Source organism: Medicago truncatula, chromosome 3 (genome assembly GCF_003473485.1).
Source record: "Medicago truncatula cultivar Jemalong A17 chromosome 3, MtrunA17r5.0-ANR, whole genome shotgun sequence".
NCBI lineage: Eukaryota > Viridiplantae > Streptophyta > Magnoliopsida > Fabales > Fabaceae > Medicago > Medicago truncatula.
Window position 1 is genome coordinate 47,790,863 of NC_053044.1, and position 17,016 is coordinate 47,807,878.

Below are 17,016 nucleotides of genomic sequence, written 5' to 3' on the forward strand. Positions count from 1 at the left end.
GCATGACTATTTTATTACAATTGGCTCCAAGGGATTTAAACTCAATTTCTTATTTATAAGGTCTAACTACAAACACCTCAAGGACAGTTATATAACTTAGTTTAACTTTTTGTTTGAGGAAAATCTTTTACTTCTTAATATACCAATGTCTTTTAACATTTTTCACTACTGAACTTTTTCTATAACTTTTTTAAAACCATTTTATTAGGAAGTAATAGGAATTTACAATAACTCTAGGAAGAAATTCATGAATAAAAATGTTAATATTAACGTGCAGTTTCAGAGCCTCGTGTGAAGAAATACATTGATTCAAAATGGCTTACGCACTCGAAGGAAGATCGAAATTCATGGATAAAGCATTTACAGCATATTATCCCTACTATAGCCAATACTACATCTATATATTTATGCCAAAAAAAATCGGCTTCTTTGATGCAGCCAAGCTGGTAAATCAACTGGTGCAATGCAATATTCCAGTAAACTCTTCCGTAAATGATACTAGTATTGTCAACTGCAGATAGCTTCCACTGCAAGTTTCATTGATAAACCATGACACAAGTTGGTTTTGAAATTGTCTTCAATTACTTTTATAACACGGTCGTTTTTGTTTACGCACACCTGCAAAAACATCGCAAGTGTAAAAAAATTCAACATTTTCCAACATGACAATGTTTAGTTTTTAGTGGCAATTGTTTAAAATGCACACAGAGCAAAGTTAATTGAATGATTAGTTGGTGCCCTTAATTGTGTTATTAATTTCGAAAAATAAAAAAGATAGGTACATATGGGAGAAAAAAACCCAAATTCAAAACAAATAAGCTGCCAAAAATACATACCTTTTCAACAACTATGCTAGAATAAGGATTGTGACAATCTCCCTTAAGATTTTCCAGAAGGGGCTCCAGATACTTTACGTCTCACGAATGTAATCTTTGTTGGATCACCACCTTTCTCCTCAAAGATGACAAGAACATTTCCAGATGGCTTGAACCAAGATCGTGGAACATGATACCTGGTACGTTAGAAATACATAATGTTTTATTATAACAAAAATTTAAGAAAAAATATACACTACAAAAGGAACTAAATCTATCATGACTGTAAAACTGTACTGTGGATTCTAATTCACTAAAGAAATTGACAACATACAGAATTTAATAAACTTTTAAATATTCATGAACATTCATTATTAGTTAGATAGAGTTAAAGAATCCGTGAAGGACTTATCCTGTATCATCAAATTCATCAATTTGCACAGATCTTTGTTTTTTTCTTGGCCCATTTCTGATAGTTTTGAAGTTAAGCGCCACACACTTTCAACCATTTTAGTGAACATAAAAAGGAAAAAACAGTGCATTTCAGCTCGTCAGTTATACTTAAATCATTATTGCCAGTAGTTTTACCATTTCTGCGAAGGCTCTCCACAACCAGTGTCACATTTATCTGGATTGAATTTGCCTCTGTAGTCACATTCTTGAACACAATCTTCCTTCTTGAATTCACTTATCCTAGGCCAATATCTTCCAATTTCTTCTCCATTTAACCAGGCTAGACCTTTTCCCATATACAACATATCCAATCCAACTGGTTCGTCCCCAGATGGAGCATCTACAATAGCCTGAAAGGCCATGAAATTCAGTAGATACTTCAGCACAAGACCTCATACTAAACAAAAGATGCTTTGGAAATTTCCATCAGCGATGACGAAAATAAGAAAGGTATTACCTTGTACCATGTCAATGCCTGCCCTTTTGGTGGTTCTGAAGTTGATGTCCACTTCACACTATTCATCCCCTCTCCCTGGTATATACTCAGATGTTCTCCTAGTACTCCAATCTGAGAAGCCAAAAAAGAATGCAGTCAAAGGACAAAGGCTGATAAAATAAGGTTCATTGTTCATGTTTTATACTACAATTGTCTTTAAAAGATTGAGAAGGTCATAGAAGCTTCAAATTTATATTGATTTTAAGATAATAATGCAAGAGGAAAAGTACCTTGTATGCCCACGCATTAGAAGACAAGTCTATCGTCCTATTGTTGAGTCCTATAATCTTAACACTTGTTACTCCTGCCCCTATGAAGTCATAAAATGGTCCAGCAGTCTAAACACAATGAAAAAAAATGTAATAAGAGTTCAAATCATTTAAAGGGTATGAGAGAAGTAGAAAACTCTGAGTTATTATAAGTGATAACTCTGAAGAAGAAAAATGTTCTAATTCTAGACAGTGCAAGTCACCTGCAAGCCGACGGTCAAGCTCAATATAGCGATTTCATTCTTCCCAGCCCTGAGAGAGATGGGGTTCTTAAAAGTAAATGCTGAATGTGAACCATTTCCAGTTCCAGTACCTAGAAGATAAAAAGTTAAAATTATGAAAAAATTATAAGAATAACATTTTATTATAATGACGAATACTAATTATTATCTTAAAACTTAGAAGAACTTAGATTTTATTTTATATATTTTTTAGGATAAATAGAAATCCCTATAATTTCATTTTATTTCAGGGAGACAACGAATGTCTATGTAGTTAACTCTTAGAAAATAATTTTATTTTTATCACACTTAATTTGCAAGGGAAAGATAAAACAAAGGCCAAAAGAAAATAGGATCCAGAAGCACATGCTTAAGTTCATAATGATCGATGACTCTGATTTGATTACACGGTGATAATTGATAAACTGACAAATATAAAGCAAAATGATTATTATCTATTAGAGGATCACCTTGATATTTCTGATTCACAAAAGCATGGAGAGTATGGCCCTTGGATTCTATTAAAAGAGCTGGTTTGCTTCCTTTCTTTAGGAACTCCTCATTTGCATCAATAAGTATGCTGCGATCAACAGAAAAACGGGCTATAATTGACAACATATTGACTTTAAATATACACATTGAAATAGAAAATGTTTCAATATTTCACCCTAGAAGCAAACAAAGGCTAGAAAATGTTCCAAAGCATTTTATTATAGGGGGCTGCTAATTTACACCCACCCAAAAACATTAAGGACTAAAATAGCACCCTACACCCACTTGCTTTTTACCAAAAAAACATTGGCGACTATTTTGTATTAGTTTTACATAAAGAGTAACCATTGCCCAATATTATGGATTGATACTTTTCAATACTTTTAATTGTTCAATTTGTGTTCTTAACCATTTTGTATACTTAGACAAACCTTGTTGTATGCCACAGGTAATCAGTGGTATCTTTGGTAGTATTGATGTGGTCCACAAAGCCATTTTTGACAAAGTCGGCCTTCCCCCAGATCCCTGGATTCTCCTTGAATACATCCCATTTAAGTGTTTTTTGACCTTTATCAGATTGCTGCAAATGCTCTGGAATCATTGCAACTATGTTTGTCGGGGAAGAAACCTGTTGAATATTTCACGACTAAGTGCAAGGACTAAGGAAAGAAGTACATAAACAGGTGAATAGTCTTACTTTTTACACTTATTTTATCCCTTTAGTATTAAATTTAATATGATTAGAGTGAGCAGAAAATAGGAAACTAACACGAAAAACTTCTATAATAGAAAAAGGTATGATTATCTTATAATGGCAATTTTTTACATGATTTCAGTTTCATTGAGTTGCATCTAGTATAATTGTATAAACTGATGTAATTTTATATAGGTATAGACCAAACTCTGTTTTTATTAATGACCTGCAAAAATTGCATTACTTTTCAAGGAACTCAGAACTAAGCTTATGTTATCTTCAACAACACTGAAATTGTAAGTAATGCTGTAAATGTGACATGAATCCTTGATGTTTGTCTTGGTGAATCCTTATACATGGTAAAGTTGCTTTGTTAAGGAAATATGTCAGTTGGAATGGGTGAATAAGAAACAGAGGTAACCGACCTTTGCAGTGTTGAACACAACATTCTTGCAATCTGGAAGAATGCTAACTGACCATGCTGGCAGGTGATAGGATGCATTCCGAAATACCACTTTCTTATCATTTTTATCATCAACATTAGAAATGAAGGCGGCACATGCTCCAGAGGAGTCAGTATAGATATCAGCCTGCAATACAATAATTAATCACATCAGCCTATGCAGAAACTGCCAATAAAAGCAATAACACCTTTTTCCCATCCATCCCTCACTTAACAAGCTCGTATTGCAGGGCTGAGTTAGAATTTAAATGGTTTCAGACTCTTGGGCGTGAAGGGGTGTGTTGAGAGCCTCACGTTGGATTTCATATGGCTTGAAAAGGTGTTAACAAGTGGGAGGTATCCCTCACCACCATATAAACACTGTTTTAGGTCATATTACATTCAATGCGGGACTGTAAGCATCTCAACAAGTCTTTGTAGTAATTTTAACCATATTGTTGACAAAAAGGAGAGTGAAAAAAATTCAATTTTTCAGAAACAGAAGAAGGGACGTAATAATAATACTTATAACTTTAATTGTAAACAGGATGTCAAAGGATTTCACCCTCAATACAAGAAGGTCTGAAAGATAGAGCAAGCAACAATTCAAAATCACATAAAATGTTCAAAACAACAAAAAAAGCAATTACAATTTGAATATTATCATTTGGATTGAATATGATGGAATTCACAATTAAAACAAAAGACAATCTATTTGAACTAACCATGAAAATTAAATGCTTAAGGGAAAGAAAATACCTCCACAGATGGACCGAGGGAGATATTAACCGACTTTCCATAGAGCAATACATGCTCACATAGCTTAATAGCTTTGTGAAGTTCCTTAAGATGTCCCCATTTTGGAAGTCTAGGCAACCCTGTGGTTTTATGATATATCTATTATTCAGAAAACTTGAACATTGATTCTAAGGACTTTCAAAATATACAGTTAAGAGACATGTTGATGAATAGTATTACAGAATATAAGAACTTCAGTTTAGATGACTTACCATACTCATCTATTGGAGCATCATAGTCATAACTTGTGGTAATGAATGGACCACCGGCTGTACGGCCAAAATTTGTTCCCCCGTGATACTAACACACATAAGGATCATACAAAGTGGTCAGCATAAGAAAAATAAAAACTAAAATATGGCATACCATTTGGATAAATGTAGTTTTTGAATGGTAGGTCCGAATACAATAAGATGTATAGCTTGCAAAACCATGATTTAAAAAAAGAAAAAGAAACATCTGTACCATGTAGTAATTATTAAGGCTTCCACCTTTCTGGAAGAAACGAGCAACAGAAAAAGCAACATCTTCTACTGGCCTGTGAGGATCTCTGCCCCCGAAAGTCTTAAACCTTAACATAGTAGACAATCCCATACGAGAATAATATTAATATGAGATACATTCCCTATTGTAATTATAAAATAAAAATAAAATATTAAACCTTTGTACCCTTTTCACTGCTATAACCTAGGGAGGGGGAAGACGGGTAAATGAAAGTGCTGTCACAGTTTAGTCTCTAGTCTTTTGCAGAAGCAGAGAATTTAAAAACCATTAACTATTATTGTCAATGGTAAATAATTGCTAAAACTAACATAAATAATTTTCAGCTTTACTTATCAGTGAAAAAGGGGTGAAGAGTATTTCTGAATTATGCCCATCAAATAAGAGAACTATTGGCAGACACTCACCATAAGTACCCCCATGAGTCATGGGAGATACATTATCACATGGTGAAAGGAAAATTTTGATGCAAAATATGGATAATGGGAGAAAATGTTTGGATTGAATTCAACATACCATCCAGGCCAGTTCTCAGTCCACATTTTGGGCCTCTTTGGAGAGGTAGGTGTAAATTGGTCACAGTAGAATGAGTTGCAAGTATCAATCTGCAAAAGAAAACATTTACTAAAAATGAAGTAAAATTTAAGAATTTTGAAGCAAGTGTAATGATGCAAGATAACGCATATTATGACTTATCATCCAAAATACTAACATTGTTTAAACAAGCACTATGAATCTATGTTAAATTCACATTTGCAATGTAATAACTATTTAAAAAAATGGTCATCTTACCACAGGATCTGGAGCATCCCACTGTTGGCACATTATCCAAGGGACGCTTGTATTTTGAGAAACAGCCATTTTTGCAGCCCATAAGGCATATTTCTTACCATCCTCTTTATAATAGTTTTCGTAGTATCCATATTCATTTTCTATCTGCAATATTGTGAAGATGGTAGAAAAAGTCATCAAAACATACACATTTTAAGGACAAAGTAGACAAGTGAAAAAACAGATGTTCATTGCAAAACCAAGTGAAAAAGTTCTAAAAACTTGGTTATACTTGCCTGGGATAAGATTATGGGACCCCCTTGGGAGGCAAAAAGCTTCTCTTTCTTCATAAGGTTCACTATGTATGTTGTAAATTTCTCCATATGATGCTGAACATCAAGAAAGAGCCAACAAAGTTAGAGCGTTCATCGCATTTCATTTACTCCAAATAATACACATAAGTGGATAGCATTTAGTAATTTGAACCTTATCATGAGTTATAATTCAAAGTCGTACATACATATTACATACCATAAAAGGCTGATTGTAAGTTCTGAATACAGTGCCTGGAATATAATGCAGCCATACTGGTACTCCACTGCAATATACAAACTATGGTTAAAAATTATGAAAAAGTAATCAAATCAACATAGTAGAAGTGGTTAACAACAATTGATTCCTCCATATATTTTTTTTATAGGTACGGAGTATCCAGGGGCGGATCTCTATTGAGACCCCCAGGTGCTGTGGCACCCCCAATAAAAAAAAAAAAAAATTTGTATACTGAAAATTACCATAGTACCCTTGAATTCCCCTGATTGTTTTTGTCTGCTCTCTCTCGGTACCCCCTCTCCTCTCCATCCTCACATATCAAAACACCATTCTTCTCACCTCTCTAGTTGGTATATAGTATATTTTAAGCTTTAGTCTCGTGTTTGAGCTATTGCGGTGATATTTTTTGGATGAAATTGTATATAACTTTTATGAATTTCAATTATAATATTTAGTTCATATTTACCGCTCCCCCCAATATTTTCGGCAAGATCCGCCACTGGGAGTATCCCTAATCTCCGTCAAGAAACTTAAGGTGGATTCTCCAGTCTCAACTGGATTTTTTCCATATGAAAATCGCTTACCAGTACCACTCGAACAAACGACTTATGTTGAATTATATTTCATATACCATGACTACTAAAATAGGTCCTTCTAGAGCCTAGGGAAAAAATGATAGGAAAAATAGTATTTAGAAACAGACCCAAAGTTCCATTCTGCAGCAACAAATGGGCCGATTCGGAGAATCAAGTACATTCCAGCATCCTGAACAACCTTTGCAAACTGGACCAGATCGAATCGTCCTCCAAAGTAATACTACAAAGTTGAAATTATAAGATTTTTGATATAGCAGTAGAAGTATGTAACAAAGTTGAGCATGACTGACATTTCCAGGAGAAAGCTCATGACCATTCCAGAAAACATAGGTTTCAATGACATCTATTCCACCTTCTTTTGCTGTTTGAATAAGAGCAGGCCACATCTATAGCATAATAACAAAGTAAAAGAATGAATGAGTGAATAGTATATATAATAAAGGTAAAGAAATACTAGTAGGTGAAGAAGTACTGACAGCAGGAACACTACGAGGGTAATGAATGGAAGCAGAGATAAGAAGCTTGCGTTGGCCATCAATGATGAGTGAGCGACCGTCGTAACTGACGTTACTACCGACACCACCATATACCAAAGTGAATGTGAGGGAAGTTGAAACCAAACACAAAATAAAACACAAGTTCATTTTGAAGTGTGAATGTGATTTGGGGTTTTGAGTTTGGGTTTAAATAGCAACAAGTGCCAAGCTCAAACTGGTTAGTGTTAGTGTTACTAAGTCAGCACGTGTTATAGATAGATAGATACCGCTTTTCTTGCTATTTTTGGTTCGGTATATTGCCAGCTAGTGTACAACTACTACTCTCTTTCTTTCTTTCTTTCTTTTTAATTTGCATTTTTCTTTTATAGATGGACCAGATTTGGAGTAATAGTTATTTTGGTTGGAATAGTATATGATTCTGAATTTCATTAGTTAAACTATTTTCTGAAATTAAAATAATTCGTTAATATTGTATCTTTAACATATTTATTTATTATCAAAATGATTATTTCTTAAAAACTTCTACAAATAAATGGAGGATTCCACACGATAAGATAATGAGTTTTTCTATTCACACCCTATATATTTTTGGTTACACCCAATTTTTTTAAAAAGTTTTTTATAATATCAAAATTGTCCTTTTATATAAAAAAAAATTAAAATCTTGATTTCATTCATTGTCACACTAAAATTTCACTCTCTTTCACCCACCTACGATCAAACAATCCTGATGTTCAATTAATCTCTATGGAAGATTAAAGAGTGAATCAAAACATCTTTCATTCATACTCGATTGCATATAAATAAGTGAATTTTTTCTTCTTTTTCAATAACGCTGGTTTCAATTTTGTTCTTCTTGTTCAACTGTGCTGTATGACAGTTTCAGTTTTACATTGTTGAGGTTAACTTAAATTCAGTTTAAGTAGGTTCATGTAAACTTAATTTACATAACCTACTTAAACTGAGTTTAAGTATGTACACTTAAACTCAGTTTACATGACCTACTTAAACTAAGTTTACATGTACATACTTAAACTGATATTACATATAATCATTGAACAATGTTGAACTTTTAGATGTACACTTAAACTCAGTTTACATGACCTACTTAAACTGAGTTTACATGACCTACTTAAACTGAGTTTAAGTATGTATACTTAAACTAAGTTTACATGAGCTACTTAAATTAAGTTTACATGATCTATTTAAACTGAGTTTAAGTATCTACACTTAAACTTAGTTTACATGACCTACTTAAAATAAGTTTACATGTACATACTTAAACTGAGATTACGTAGAATCATTGAACAAGGTTGAACTTTTAAATTTACACTTAAACTTAGTTTACATGACCTTCTTGAAATAAGTTTACATGTACATACTTAAATTGAGATTACGTAGAATCATTGAACAAGGTTGAACTTTTAAATTTACACTTAAACTCGGTTTACATTAACTACTTAAACTAAGTTTAAGTATGTACACTTAAATTTAGTTTACATGACCTACTGAAACTAAGTTTACATGATCTACTTAAACTGAAGAAGAATTTTAGGGTGTAACCAAGAAAAATGGAATATGTTTTTTGAAAATTAAATTTTATGGAAGGATAATTCTGTCATTTTGGGGTGCAACCAGGATTAAACAGGGTGTAATTAGAAAAACTCTAAGACAATATGCATTAGGTATGGTTTGAAATTTTTGTCATGCATCAGCCGTTGAATGACATACTCGTTATTATTAATGAAATGTTATAAACATATTTCTTTAAAAAAAAAAAAAAATGAAGAAGTTGAGTACGAATAATAATTAGATTTGTGGACTTTATTTTTTAACCATATAAATTAGTAGAAAAACCTTGTTGACTGTTTTTAAAACCACAACTTTGTTTTTTTCAATAACGAAGACTCGGATTAGTAACTTTACACATACGTTAGAACCATTGTGTGATAAAAAAACTACTGAACGATCATAAACATATCTACATATCTCCAAAAGATAATTAAAGATTTTCTATACTTGTTTGTTTTCGAGAATAGAAATCGTAGAGAACCTTCAATCGAATCTTTGACTTGTGTCTGCAGAAAATAGTATGGGGCAAGACCAATGTGTGCATAATTAATTTATCATGGATCCAACATATCTCTGTTCGTCAACAACCTGACCAATGTTTGCGCAACTCATACTGCCGCACGTTCATATGTTTTTATCTCTAATGGAATTTACTAATAAATTTCATTTATATGGATCGTCTGGGTAAAACATTTTACACGTAAAACCAATTACACCTCTATCTAGGCATTTGTGGGGATGCTTACATAATAAAATTGTGCCGCGGTGTGCTTTGATTTTTCAATACGAACGAGGTATCTCTGTGCGTAATTAGATAGACCGATCTCTCAAGAGATTTCATCTTAATAAATTTCTTTTACTAATCCCTAGCTGTGTAGTTGGATTACAGAGAATAAACCATGTCCTTTCTTTGAAAAAATATAGAGTAATAAATTTACCAGGATTGCATAAATATCTCTATAATCAAATTAAAGACATCTCATTAAGCCGAAAGAGATCTCATCAAAATGTTATTGGATTTGGGATGTGCTTTGATTGGATGCACATTTTAAAAATTAAAAAAAAAAAAAAAAAAAAAGTATTACATATAAGAAGAGAACAAGAGAGGTCAAATGAGATTCTTTGGCCCAATAATAAACAACCATATCTTGCCAGGTAGGTAGATCTAAACATTATTTGGATTACAAAGAATCAATCCGGATCTACATAGGTCTCAATATATATAATTTGTATTCTTTTCATGTATAGAAGCCAAACTAAAATGCTAAGGAAACATATTATGTATATAATATGATTTACCTATGTGTGTTTTATATTCTGTCCATAATATTAAGTATAGGTAGGGAATGGCAATTTAGAAAAGTTATCTTGTAAATCTGTGACTGAAACAGTGTTCAAGGAGATATCAAGAGGGTTCCCACCACCTTCATCCAGCAATACCAAACTGTTTTCACTATCTTTAAGGAAAGACCGAGGAACATGATACCTGTAGCAACAAGAAGATAACACATAGCATTAATTAAAAGTAGTCATTGTAGTTCAAGTGTCCTTGTCATAATTTGTTACTCCTTTTTTTTTCCATGTTAAGTTACAATATGAGGTAGAAATAAGTGGTAACTCACAATGATTGTGAAGGATTGCCTTTGGAATCAAGAAACAAAATCCAATAGCGACCAATGCTTTGTCCATTTACCCAAGCTTCACCTTTTGCCATTGAGCTAAGGTCTAAGGCAATGGGGTCATCTCCCTTGGGTGTGTCAAATGTAGTCTACCAATTCAAATTCTCATTGTCACACACACTTCCATATAATAATATAAAAATGGTGCTATTAAATCATACTACTTCCTGTTTTATTTTACCTTGTACCAAGTGAGAGTAACTTCATCAATCGTGATATTCCCCAATTGAGTCCATTTAATGTCTGTGCTATTTTGTTCTGTATATACTTTTAATTGCTCTCCAAGTAATCCAACCTATATAGTACACAAGATTGATGAAAAAGTTGACACACATATCAGGGGTGATAATGTAAAAATTATTAGGTAAACAAAATTTGATTATTGAGGTAACCTGATATCCCCATGTAGAATTGTTCAAATTAAGAGACTCTTGTTCACTGCACTGAAGTTCCACATTGTTTAAACCAGCAAATCTTTTTTCAAGAAATGCCCCTGAATCCTATAAACCAACACAAAATATCTCAGACTTAAATGTTACAAAGTAAAAAAAAAAAGTATTATAACACTAGAAATCCTTAAAAAAAACATACCGGAAGTCCAACCATACCGCTGAGAATAGAAATATTGTTCGTTCTTTCGTTTAATGTAATTGGGAGCTCTAATGTAAATGACTTCACATCATGATTTCCGTGTTCCCCTCCTAATAGATTTAATCAGAAAAAGCAATGATCAATTAACCACCAAGGTAACTTCTTTAGCTTCAAATTTTGGATGTGTGTGTGCAATTAATTGTGCATATATGTACCAATGTATGTATTGTTCACAAAAGCATAGGCAACATGAGCAGAAGATTGAACATGGAGTATTGGATCGTTGCAAGATAAATTATTTTCAAGCCTGTTCATAAGATTAATAAAAAGAAATATAGTAAGTAATGACATGTTACATATATATTTGATAGATTTATTGTTAGAACTTAAGACAGATCATAACTAACCTAAGAGTATACCAAAGGTAATCAGATTTGTCTTTGGTTGTATTCATTTGCTCAAGTAATGAGTCTGATCTTAGTGAAGTGTCATCAAAGTTTGGAATGACATCTTGGAATTGTTTCCAATCATCAACTGAGCTGAAGTTTTGTCTTGAAGTTATGATCCTTCTGTTGCTCGTTGTATTTAACTGTATAATGTATACATAAATTTAAATTACATATATTTAAAAGGACTAAAATGGAACAGAGAATCACAAGATTAATTAATTCGGTACACATATAATTAATTCTGACAAAGTTATAACTTACATGTGCGGTATTGAAAGCCACATTTTGACAATCTGGTAAGATACTTATAGACTTTGGGAGCAACTTGTACGAACTATTGTTGAATTGGACTGTAACAGTGTTCCCTTTATCATTGTTTATAAGAAATGCAGCACATTTTCCATTTTCTTCTTCAAAAACATAACCCTGCTCAAAATGAAAAGAAAAAAAAACTATGAATATTTTGAATTGCAGTAAATGAAAACAAACATGTTGGAGAAAAAAAATTAAGAGCACTCACCTCTTGAAGTTCACCTAAAGAAAAGTTTCTTTGCACTCCTTGTAATAAAGTGGTGGAACAAGACTTGATTGCAGCATGCAACTCCTTGAGATGTCCCCACTTAGGTTGCCTGAATAAACCTAACAATAGTATTTGCAAAATTAAAATTTTATATGTAATGAGGTAGGAAAATGACTAAGATTATACACTTATCATTAAAAAATGAGTAAATTAAAATTGATGTTATGTTATACACTTACCATATTCATCAAGTGGTGCTTGATCATAATAGCCTGTTATCATATAAGCAGAGCTTGTTCTCCCAAAGTTAGTTCCACCATGATACTAAGTTGCAAACAATGTTAAGATTGATTGTGACTTAAATGAATGAATAATGCAAATAAAATAAGCTTAAATGAAGAATAGTACCATATAGTAGTTGACAAAGCTTCCATTTCTTGCAACAAAAAGAGTGACATGAAATGCAATGTCTTCAGCAGAGCGTATATATGGCACTCCACCGTATACTTGATAGCTTGAAACAGAAGTAAAAAAAAAAAAAGAAAGTAGTTAATTATGTTGAGATCATAAACGTTTTTTTTCCTCAAAAAATTATAAGGTTGTAATTCATGAACTTAATTACAAAGATGTCCAATTCTCTGTCCACATGGCAGGCTTATTGGGGGAGTTTGGTCCAGTAAAAGTTTCTCCACATCTCATGCCATTGCATGTATTGATCTGCATTTCATAATAAATGGAAGTAGTACTAAAATAAAATATAAAAGGAATATGATAGAATGACATAATAAAATCATTAAATTTATAAACAAGTGGGATGGAACTGACCACAGGATCAGGAGCATCGGGTTGCTTGCACATAACCCATGGTACGCCTGTATTAAGACCCACTGCCATTTTTGCAGCCCATTCAACATACTGCGATCCTGCAGTTCCAAATGCCTTTTGGATATTTCCATATTCATTCTCAATCTACATATAATTGGTCAAATTAAACTAATAACTGCTTTAGTTTAAGGCATTATAACATTAACAGGAATCATATATACCTGTGACAATATAATTGGGCCTCCTTGCGAAGCATATAAACCCTCTTCTTTCATCATGTTCACGATTTTTGTTGTAAAATTTTGCATGTAGAACTAAATAGACATGTTAGTATTAACGTAACACAACAAATAAGTGTGGCCAAAAGAGTATGCTAGCTAAATGTACCTTGAATGGCTCATTGTCTGTTCGGTAGACAATACCAGGGACATCATGTAGCCAAAATGGGAATCCCCTTCAATTTTAGCAGTTAGCATTATTATGTGTTAGAGATGACAATTTTGGCTTAGTAATTGGGAATAAAATTGAGTACATTTTTATGTAAGTTAGTGAAACTACCCGTAATTCCATTCACTCTCGATGAAAGGTCCAATCCTGAGGGAAACGTACAATCCTTGAGCATGGATTTCCTTTATGAATCCCACCAAGTCATTTCTGCCGCTGAAATCATACTGTGCTTGTTTTGTGGTATGTATGTTGTATCAGTGTATTACTATTTATACCATAATTAATACTTCACGTATTGTTTTTTTCTATATTATCTTTGAAGAATGGTGGGTAACGTTCATTGGTTGAGTAAAATACTCACCATTTTTTCAAGGGTAACTTAGGTGTTCTTGACATGAAAAAATTGTGATCTAAGATGTGTAAAATTGTTTTTTGCACATTACAATATTGACGGATTTTTGTTGAGAAACATGTGACACACAAGTTAGATTATATTCTTTTAATAGAACTTTCTTCATCCATAAGAGTAAGAAATCGTACATCTAACTACTTGCTTCACTTGATTCATTATTAGTAATGCGTATAATTGTTTGAAACTCATATTTTTGAAGTATATGATGAAAACAAAACAAGGTCGGAGTAATCTAAGAGATTGATTACGTACCTTGCCGGGTTGGGGTTCATGTAGATTCCAAAACACATAAGTTTGAATAACATCCAATCCTCCTTGTTTTGCTTTCGCTATCAAACCTGGCCACATCTGCATTACGTTTCAAATTTTTAAAACAAAAATCCATTAATTAATATTATTCATTTTTTTTTCATATTCTTCATTTTAAGCAATTGATACCTATGTGTAACCGTAAAGTCTGTTCGTAACAAACTTACTGATGGCTACTTGCTTACTGATTATTTTTATATGAAATTTATATTTATAAAACCCAAACTTTTACTATTAATATTAGCATTAATAGCCTCAACATGTATATATCAAAATTGGTATCTCGTGAGCCTTTAGCCAAACCAAAAAGTTTGAGGAAGACGAAGAACATTAATTCCCTATCATATTCTCTATCATACAATCATTCATACCCGTGATGCAATAGTGAAATATTGCAGCTGTATACAGTAGATATGTGGTTCAAAAAGGGTTTGTATTCTAGCTACAAGACAATCCGTTTAATTAGTTGAACAGAAAGGAATGAACTTTTTATAACTAAATTGATAATATGCACTACCAATATGAACACGGACATTAATATTAATCTATGAAGCACATGTCTACTGTTTATACTTGGAAATACTAAATGGATCTTATAAAAAGAGACAAATTTTTCTCTCAAAAGGATGTTATAATAAGGGACGGAGGTAGTAATAAAATTCAAAATTTGGAATAAAATTTAAATACATTTAACCTTTCACTCTTTTTTTTTGCTGCTAATTTACTTTAAAATTTGAACATATTCTAATACTAATATATAACAGAATATAGGTAATTGTAACTAGTACATTGGTTGTAATAAAAAAAAAAAAAAAAAAAAAAAAAAAAAAAACCAGTGCATTGGTAGAACCTTACCTACCGAGAAACGCAGAGAAAGTATGAGCTTTTGTTTCAAAACTGGATTTTACTCTACAATTGCTATCTATATTTTCTGTATAGATTATTGATACATTGATAAATATCATAAGAAATTAAACGACCCTTGAGGAAATGTATAGATGAAAACATGTGTACTTATGTATAGATTAGTTCAACATAAATATGAACCAGAGACTATTGAGAGATGCAATAATATGAATATAGGTATATTGTACGTAGATTTGATTACCTGAGGGGTGCTACGGGGGTAATGAATAGAACCAGAGAAGAGAATATTTCTTTGTCCATTGATGATAAGAGATCTTCCATCATATGTTACCTCTTCTGCACCTTTGACTCCAAAACTTAATTCCAATATTGCTACCAACATCATCATCAAACACACCCATTTTTCCATCTCCACTAATTTAATTTGTCACACCTCTTTAGTTATCTTAATAATACTCCTATTTGACACTGCAAATTAAGCTATATGTATATATAAGTAACAAATATATACGCGGCAAGAGTGAATCTTTTATAACGGTGTTAATGTGGCCTAATAGAAAGATAAAGAAAAGAGAGCTAGTTAGAGAGGGAAAGAGATGTGAGAGTCACAATTGAAGTGGGTGATGAGAATATTTTGGGGTGGGACTAGTTTTTCTTTACATTGTGTATGCCACCAAATTACGGTGTCGTCTTATTCACCGATTACACTTTGCCAACAAGAAAACCCAACCTACACACACGCACACGAGGAACAGTTGCAACAAAATCCTTATAAGAAAGAAACACTAGTATCATATATAGATATATTTTTTAAGGGATATATAATATTATAGTATAGTATAATAGTTATGAAAAATAAAACATAAACAGTAGTAATAACTTTAAATAAAATAAATACAGTCAAGCTTCTTCAAAAAATAAAATAAATATAGTCAAGCTTCTTCAAAAAAGATAGTCAAGAGAAACCCAATAATAACTTTAGAAAGTAAGTTAAGGTGGTTTGAGTACTACTTGTACTTTATTTTTATAGATGGATATCTTTTTGAATAAATGAATTGTTTTTGCTGTTTAAAAAAATAAATAGAAAGTAGTAATAACTTTAAATAAAATGAATATCCATTTTGGTACAAAACGAATCAAAGATGTGTATCCATTTACGCAACAATTATAACTTCTCCCCCTTATATTTTGAAGTATTATGGTGCACAAGAGAAAGAGAGAGTAAGTTTAAAAAGAGTAATGATATTTTTATAAGTATTTGTTGACAATTTTTAGAATTATTTTTCTCTATTTTTATTTGACAAAATTAATAAAGAAAGAGAAATGAAGAGATAAAGTAAGAACACCATGAAAGTATGAGAAAGTTGTTCCAAAATATTTATACAAATATCATTTCTTGTTTAAAAAATACAAATAAAAAAAAAATTGTTACACAGGTATTTTCGAAAAACTAAATTTCTCTATATTATTGTTTTTCAGAAATTATAAATAAAGTGTTCCAGTTTGTCGCGTCAGTTTGCTATAGACTCACTATTTTATTTCACGACTGAACTTTTAATTTTCAAAATAAAGGGAAAAAAGTTCTATATTACCACAATTTGAAAGATTTATGGTTCGGGGTTAGTTATATTTAGGGAAGGTGTTAGCATCCTAAATATTCGTAGTACTCTACGAGAATCTCTTGATTTTATTTATTTTTCGTGTTATAGCTTGCTTGCTTTTGAAAATGGAACTAAAGTGATAAAAAG

The 17,016-nt window shown here is 32.1% G+C and overlaps 2 protein-coding genes across 2 annotated transcripts; both read right to left on the reverse strand.

Moving 5' to 3' along the window:
* Window positions 1-234: 234 nt before the first annotated feature.
* LOC11424009 (beta-galactosidase 10) lies at window positions 235-7,809 on the reverse strand. Its single transcript, XM_024778004.2, is given in 20 exon segments — window positions 235-618; window positions 837-885; window positions 887-1,012; window positions 1,404-1,618; window positions 1,726-1,836; window positions 1,995-2,102; window positions 2,237-2,346; window positions 2,725-2,834; window positions 3,178-3,374; window positions 3,866-4,030; window positions 4,642-4,760; window positions 4,893-4,980; window positions 5,146-5,251; window positions 5,698-5,786; window positions 5,974-6,117; window positions 6,249-6,341; window positions 6,484-6,550; window positions 7,208-7,320; window positions 7,391-7,486; window positions 7,577-7,809. Coding segments are annotated over 20 exon segments (2,385 nt in total). The 5' UTR covers window positions 7,745-7,809; the 3' UTR covers window positions 235-507.
* A 2,448-nt stretch (window positions 7,810-10,257) lies between these two features.
* On the reverse strand, window positions 10,258-15,713 carry LOC11424010 (beta-galactosidase 6). Its single transcript, XM_003602634.4, has 18 exons — window positions 15,510-15,713; window positions 14,345-14,440; window positions 13,792-13,904; window positions 13,621-13,687; window positions 13,455-13,547; window positions 13,234-13,377; window positions 13,031-13,125; window positions 12,817-12,922; window positions 12,648-12,732; window positions 12,409-12,527; window positions 12,150-12,314; window positions 11,847-12,028; window positions 11,655-11,746; window positions 11,440-11,549; window positions 11,241-11,348; window positions 11,030-11,143; window positions 10,792-10,937; window positions 10,258-10,655 (listed from the first exon to the last, which is right to left on the reverse strand). Exons 1-18 carry the CDS (start codon window positions 15,675-15,677, stop codon window positions 10,499-10,501), a joined length of 2,160 nt encoding a protein of 719 aa, XP_003602682.1. The 5' UTR covers window positions 15,678-15,713; the 3' UTR covers window positions 10,258-10,498.
* Window positions 15,714-17,016: the final 1,303 nt, after the last annotated feature.